The sequence below is a fragment of the Rhagoletis zephyria genome, unplaced genomic scaffold, assembly GCF_001687245.7.
Source record: "Rhagoletis zephyria isolate East Lansing unplaced genomic scaffold, Rhagoletis_zephyria_1.1 Rzeph_scaffold_19437, whole genome shotgun sequence".
In the NCBI taxonomy this organism is placed as follows: Eukaryota; Metazoa; Arthropoda; class Insecta; order Diptera; family Tephritidae; genus Rhagoletis; species Rhagoletis zephyria.
Genome location: NW_016176497.1, coordinates 519 through 7,969, shown reverse-complemented (window position 1 = coordinate 7,969; position 7,451 = coordinate 519). Strand labels below are relative to the sequence as shown.

At 38.2% G+C, this 7,451-nt stretch overlaps 1 protein-coding gene across 2 annotated transcripts; it reads right to left on the bottom strand.

Moving 5' to 3' along the window:
• Nucleotides 1-311: 311 nt before the first annotated feature.
• DIP-gamma (Dpr-interacting protein gamma) lies at nucleotides 312-7,068 on the bottom strand. Of its 2 annotated transcripts, none has more exons than XM_017636862.1 (6): nucleotides 5,758-7,068; nucleotides 5,536-5,672; nucleotides 3,807-4,014; nucleotides 1,142-1,315; nucleotides 727-855; nucleotides 312-598 (listed from the first exon to the last, which is right to left on the bottom strand). In XM_017636862.1, the coding sequence occupies exons 1-6, from the start codon at nucleotides 5,837-5,839 to the stop codon at nucleotides 396-398; spliced, it is 933 nt and encodes a 310-aa protein (XP_017492351.1). In that variant the 5' UTR covers nucleotides 5,840-7,068; the 3' UTR covers nucleotides 312-395. The 2 variants fall into 2 exon arrangements, with proteins under 2 accessions (XP_017492351.1, XP_017492352.1); XM_017636863.1 differs by having other exon boundaries at nucleotides 5,536-5,654; nucleotides 5,758-5,839.
• Between the last annotated feature and the right edge of the window lie 383 nt (nucleotides 7,069-7,451).

Here is a 7,451-nt window from a genome sequence, read left to right as displayed (position 1 = left end):
TCATTTCCGGACAACTTCACGACTATATCAAGCGCATCTAGAGCTGTTTAGCACCATTTAAAGACCATATCAGGACTAGTTTGGGATCTATTCGGGACCATTTCGGAGCTATTTCAGCACGATTCTAGGACTAATTCTGAAAAATATGAGTCTAGTTCAGTACTATGTCAGTACAAGTTCGGTAGTTTTAGAACACATTGCATTGTCAGATGAAAATCTTCTTGATTACTGATATACATACATACTTGTGAACATACTGACATACAAAATTACACATATCATGTGATGTGAAATTATATAATGTGACATCACATCCTGGCATAAAATGAACACTATATCTATAATTGCAAACTAAATTAGTTAAATATTTGCTACTAGAAGCAACAAACAAATACCTACCCATCCAAAAGCATTTCCGGACCTGGCTGGCCCGATTCCAAATTCGAACTTGAGATGCTAGCGAAACCGCTGGACGTACGCGCACCCTTTAGCCAATAGGAGACAGGCGAGGGAGAAGCTTCTACATGACATTCCAGTTGTACATCCGAGCCGAGTGGAGTGCCCAGCAATTGGCTAGGAGCCCGTACCATGGGCGCAACTGGAGTAGAAAGCAAAATAAATGAAAACAAAAAAAAAGCAGCAAATGTAGTATCTATGTAAGTAAGAATGTCCCAAAGAAATATAATAAAGAACAATTAAATAAATTCTTAGCCAATTTCAACTCACATTGCACACTGAGAGAAACCCTTTTGCTAACCGCTGGTGGCACATCATTTGAAGCAATGCACAGATATGCGCCCATTTGTCGCCGCTCCAAGCGTATCAACTTCAGCGATGAGCCACTATAGGACTCCACTACGTAGTAGAAACAGAAAATTAAATAAAGAAAGGACACAAAATGTTACTTTGAAAAAATGCAAAGTGAAATAACCGTGATTGAAGAAGTTTCTCAGTTTTACATCGTGTGACCTGAATGATTTATTGACTTCAAAGTGTCTATAAATAATCGTTTATATACACACGTCTCGTATACGTTTAAACTCAGTACTCAGTACTGACTGTTTGTTGCTCGGTAGTGCCTGGCACACGGTACTCGTACTTGGCTATTGCTACTCTACCCTGTACTTCCCCATTGACTTACCTTTCATCAGTTCACGACTTCCCGTCTTGCGTATTAAAATCATTTCGCCATCTTCGCGACGCCAGATGACGCGCGGCATTGGATTGCCAGTCGCCTTGCAGGTCAATGTGGCATCCTCGCCCTCTTGCACAGCCAAATCAGCTGAGGACTCCTCGTTGATGATGTCAGGAGGAACTGTAAAGCGCAAATAAACAAACGAGGATGTACTCACACATATACACGAACAGATATGTATACAAGCATATCATCAAAGCCACATAAAAATAACAGTGTACGAATATGTATGTATGCATATTAGGGTGGCCCAAAAATGTATGCGAAAAAGTAAAGTCGACATTTGAATGCTCTTATCCTCGAGAGTTTTTCTGTATCAAAAAAGACTAGCCCTGTCTTATTTTGAAAATAAAAAATATTTAGAGATTGCCCAAAGCTTCGGTGTATATGGGAAAAATCGTTTTTTGAAAATTTTTTAATCTAAACAAATTTTGAAGAGTCCTCCTATTGCATTTGGGGGTTTTGGGGAACCATTAAAAAATAATTAACATTAAAAAGTGGTTGAGTAACAGAGGTGCAAAAAATCGAAACTGACATCGATATATAGATTTTTTTAATTTTTGACACAACATCGATGCTGTGAAGAGAAATCGATTAAAATCGAAGAAAGTTCCTTTGCTAGTTGTAAAAGTGACGGTGAGTAGATCGTGCGCTATGGGTAAAATTAATATTATATTGGGTAATTTCAAAAATTTTCGAGACCGTGGTTAAGGAGGCTAAGCTAGATCTTGAGGTACACATACATATATGATATCCATTGCCATTGCGGTGCCATTTCCCAAAAAATTTACTAAAAATAAATGTTTGTGCTAAAGAACCATTGCATATATCAATTTTGAGTAATAGTAAATGGTCAAAAAATCCGAAAGTCCGGTACAAAAACACAAATAAATTCAAGGCCGTATTTTTGCTTTACTTTGACAATTTGCGTGCAATTGCATTACGTAAGGTATAAACTTAATTTAAAATAAATGTACTTTGAGGTTAGTACTGAACACATGATTTCCATCATATCAAGTGGCTTAGGACGAAATTTCTTTATTTTGGTTAAAAATCTCGATCGATGTGGAGCAATCATAGGGGGCAAGAGCACTAAAATTCCGTCTTCATTTTGATTGGACCACCCTAATGTATATACGTATGTTTGTACGAGTGACTGTATGTGCACAAAGTGACGTTGAAGGTTAAGTTGGTTGGAAAAAAATTCGAAGATTATACGTGACTTAAGCGCGTTGCAAAAGTGAAGTGGCTGCTGACTGGTGGCCGTGATGTTGCTGACTTTTCATGGTGCACGAATTATTATGGCACTCGATTTTGCGCAGATAATTAAATAAAGCTGTCGTACTTTGAGTCGAGTTAAATGCTTCTTGCTGGCGTTTCGCCATTTTTTTTTGCAGAATCGGGCAGCTTTGAATTGGTGAAGGAGAATTTAAAATTATTTTATTTATGTTGCTATGAAATTTACATTACAGGTAGTTAATTCATAATTTTATTGAGTGCCAAACTTTATTTTCAACTTCACATGAATGAAAATTTTATGAGCAACTATCGTACGCGAGCTGAGTCGGAGGGATTAAAATGTGGAAAAATGTTAAATGAAATCTGGCTTCATTACTCGTAGTGTGGAAATATCTGAATTGTTAGTTTGACTCCCTAACAAGAATTTTGATAAAAAGCGGACCTTATTGCGGATTGATGGAAGTAGGGGAATTCATTTATGGAGTAGTATTTCACGCCAAGCGGACAGGAGAAAAAGTAAATGCTTTGGAGTTCGTTCATATTTTTGGTAATTATGTTATTTAGATAATTAATCGAATAAAATGTTTGCCATACGTAAAAATAATAAATATCAATAGCCTATTTAAAGTTTGCAGTCGGTAGGTCTATGTCAGCCAGCCCTTGGTGAAAACCTGCGGCTAAGATATGTAAGGCAAAATTATCACAAATCGCTTCGTGGAAAGCCACATTCCGTTCCTTGGTACATACTTAAAAAATATATTTCAGTTCCGTTCAAAGTTGATGTAGCTGCTTTTACAGATATCGGAGGTAAATTGGGCATTATCAATGAACACTTCAAAACCAATCGCCTTTTTTTATTAAGGAAAGCAGAGTAACTTAAATTAGCTTTTTATGCTCATTGCCGATGAGGGTACTTTGACTTTCATTACGGAATCATCGACCTTATAGGTGTTACCTTGAAATGGAACAATTTCCTAATGGGCCTGTAACAAAAGATAAGTTGCTGTCACAAAATTTATTCTTCCTTTCTAAATTTCGCCATCAGCCTTTTTCTTTTCGTCGCTATGCTCCTGATTTTTTAGTGATTTATTTTTTTATTATTTGCTTCAAGGTATGTTTCAAATATAAGTAGATAGGGGTATTCACCAAATTGAGCAAATGACCTGACACTCGGACAAAATAGCTGATTAGCTCCAAGCATCGTAAGTTTTCTAAGTTGTTGCTTGAAGCTAATCAGCTCTTTTGCCGGAGTGCCGGACCACTTGCTCAATTTGGTGAATACCCCTTATCTACCTCCTTTGAGTGGCAATCGCAGTTGAATGATGTCGGCTTAATTTACGTATGCATGAATATCAACTTTTTTTTATCTTACCTTGCACATCTATGCAACCGATTTGCTTTTTCATAGGACTCGTATTAATTTGGCACATATAACAGCCACGATCACTTTCGCGTAATTTGCTGATCTTCAGTTTCCAGGTGTGTGAATCCTCATGTATAACGCTGATTCGAGCATTGTGTGTCACAACGCGACCTTGGAGCGCGAGTACGGTTTGATCAGAGGCGCGTAACCAGCCGACCTGCGGAAAGATGGTAGGAAAGAATGAGTCACAGAGCATAAAAAGGGAGAAATTTGAAGAAATATGAATAAGACAATCAGGAAGTTCCAATAACTGAGTCAATAATAGTAGTGGAAATGCTGTCCGAAAGACACAAGCTCTACCTTCGAGTGGCATGATTAAATGCAGTTTCGTGGAGAGTGTATTATTAAGATACCTCGCGAGATGTCAAACAGAACCTGGTGAGATATTTACAGTGACACATTATGTGCTATGTGCTCTGTGTTTTCTGTTATTTGAGCCACAACACGCCCTAGTTAAATTGTGCTACACCAAAGCTTGGCAATTGCTTCAGTACTCAGCAACGGCTAGTAGGACACCCAGTAACTTTTGTAATATCATGCCTGCGAAGGATAAGGAATACTTTAGTCCACCTATCTCATATTTATAGTGGTGGCTTTGGAATGTGTGTGACTTTCGGAGGGCGCCCATAAATTTTGAGCGTCCTCTTTCGTCAAAATAGCGTAGTTCCGCTATACAGTGCGAAGGGTTCTGGGCCTATAAACCCACGTGTTCCATCTTCCTTGTCCAAAATAAAATTTTCCATATAGCCATTTTGGCAACGAACGCAAATGAGGTAGACCCCTGGAGGCAGATAACTTCGTGTGCTCTTAAGACGTGGATATCGGCTCCACTGCATGTGCTTCTCTGTTTCACCATTATCTGCACATTGTTCCACACAAAATTTTATGGCGTAAGCCTCAGCCTGGCAGTGAAGAGGAGCTTTATTGGTTATAGTCCGTAGAACCATGCACGATGTCCTAGTCGGTCTTTCAGAAATTTAAGCTCTTCCGCTTCCCAGTTGAGTTTGGTTGGGAAGACTACCCTTAGGGTGTGTTCATAACAGTACCTCGGAAGGCATTTAGGAATAAAGCTCACACGTAGGTAGTCCTCTCGCCTGATATATTAAACTGGAAGCCAAAGAGTATACCCGATTTTTATACTCCACGTGTCCTACTGAATCGACTTTTATAATTTTTTTGTTATGCAGAGGAGGTATGATCAATAGCGTATTTTAAGCTGCGGTGGGAGTAGTTCAATTCGTGCAGGTGATACCCATTCAGGCCAGCCTTTGAAGCTTAAAGCTCCCTACGCCGAAACCCAGGTCCCTTTGGTGCTAGCTAGATTTGCTTATATACCGATATGGGCTTCCATGACCACAGACTCAAATATTAACTACCAAGTCAGTGATACTCTATATTTTAATCGTATTGCCGACTTCCAGTTTCGACCGGATAAAAAAGCACACTTTTTGTCGGAAACTTTTTTCTAGAACGGACTTGCTGTCAAGAGAATGCACAAGCGGTCTGTTTAGCCCACCTTCGGTCGAAACCTGAAGTCGGTACGACCAAGAGATAGGGCATTCCCAATTTGATAACTCATAGTTTGGCGTTTTCAAATAAAAAATATTTTTCATAATTTTAGAAGGGGACATGCAGTATAACCATACCGGTTACCTTTTCATTTCGTTTGACAACTTACTTTATTTTTACCCAAATTCCGCACCGAACATGCCAGTATTGCTTCACGCCCCGCTGGATATGTAACATTATTGATGGTGCCTAAAAATTCCGGATCAGGATCGAGCTGTGAGTTCGGCTCTGTAATGTAAGTGTAAACTGAGCAGTAGCTCATATTACTAAAGGCTTCTTTTCCAAAAGGGTTTTTAATATGAGAGCGAGATAGGAAGATTTTTTCACTTACCATGCAAGTTTTGTGATGATGAGTTGGGACATTTGGTCGCCATGAATAGGAAAACGACAAGCAGCGGCTTAATTTGTTGCATTTTTATTGTTGTCGCTTATGAAGTTTTGCTTAAACTAAGTTTTAGCTGGTTTGGGAGATTTTATTGATTCTTTGAAGCTTTTTGAGTTTTATGTGAGCTTCGTTGAGCTTTTTACGAGCATTCAGTTAGATATTAGTGAGCGTTCAGAGCTTTTAAGTAAGCTTTTTGGACTTTATTTAGCGTTTTGGCGATTTGTTGAGCTTTTGTTTTAACTTTTGTCGAGCTTTATTGTAGTTTAATTGGTATTTATTAATTACGTTATCAATAGTGTGTTGATTAGCGTTGTTGAATGAAGTGCTTTGTTTGTTTTCAAGTGGAAACTTTGATCACAGTTATTTTTACTTCAATAATTTTTGCTTGTTTTTTTTGCGTTTTTAAGGGTCTTTGAGTTTATAGTTATCAAAATGACGCTAATTACATTTGCTTATGGCAAAGTGTGCTTTTGGAAATGTTGAAAAGCAGATCGTTGCGTGTTTGATAAAGCATTTCCGGGTTTTCACTTGTTTGCTTTCTGTATTTACAAAGACCAGTAATATTTTTCAAAGCTCTTTTAAAAGCTTTGTTTGTGCCTTTTGATTTTTAATTACGCGCTTTTGCAATGCATTTATTTTCGCCTCCACTCATTCGATACAATCACTTCGGTTTTTGTAGTGCTTCTGCTTATTTCCGCTACTTCTTGATCTACATTTATGTAAGTTCTGCTTTTGCCTTCCCTTTTCCTTTTCCTTCTGTTACTGCCATCACTCGCTCCTCCAAATTGTTTGATTTATGCTCCTGCTTTTGTTTGACACTTTCGCAACTTATAACAGCGGCAACATTTTTATTATTATTCAAGTAGTTTATTGAAGCGCAAAGAAAAACCGCAAAGAACCTGTAAAGGTGCAGAGCGAAGAAAGAAGCGTTGAATAAATTGAGCAATGCTATGTAATACTACCATGTACATATAAGTATGTATGTAAAAGTAGCGAGCCAAGAGGTGCTTAAGTTTGTATTTTTTCCAATTTCCTATTTTATGCCTCTTCTGCGCCCGTTTACCCAAGTGTTATGGCTCAGCCGGCAAGCTATGCTGCGTGTACTATGTGCGTGTGTGTATAAGTGCAACTCTCTCGTGTACGCCAGCTTTGAATGGTAAGCAATTTTAAGCTGACCGCAGCCAACTTAATGAACTTAAATTAAAAACCTTTGTGTGTTTAAGTTTGTGTGAAAGGGTGTTTTCGCTGGCGCGTTTGTTGTATGTGTTTAAATTGTGGAAAAGTGTGTTAAAGTAGCAGAAGGAAGGAAGCAAAATTGTGTTGAGAAGCTGCTAAAGCGGAAAAAATAGAAAAGTTGCGTATTTTTTATTTTTTTGAAATGCCAACGGCAGGCAAGTGGTTTTACGCCTAAGGCAACAACCGTCAAAATATCAGTAATCAACAGCAACAGTTGCAGGGAAACGGAAATAAATTAAAATCAGGAAGGAAGTTTGCTTTATTCGGCTAAAGTAAAACCATTCACATGGTAGCTTTCAGTGGTTAACACAATTTGCGAAAGTTACAGAAAAATGTATTTTCCATCCAACAGTCTACATCTACAGTCTACAATATCTTCATAAAAAAGTCCACCGCGAATTCTA

Bases quoted from the DNA above. Each gene is read 5' to 3' on its own strand.
- DIP-gamma (XM_017636862.1), bottom strand. From the start codon at position 5,839: ATGCAACAAATTAAGCCGCTGCTTGTCGTTTTCCTATTCATGGCGACC. The intron at 5,673-5,757 runs GTAAGTGAAAAA...GCTACTGCTCAG, and splicing joins ATCATCACAAAACTTGCATG to TTTACACTTACATTACAGAG. The intron at 856-1,141 runs GTAAGTCAATGG...TCTACTACGTAG, and splicing joins AAGTCGTGAACTGATGAAAG to TGGAGTCCTATAGTGGCTCA.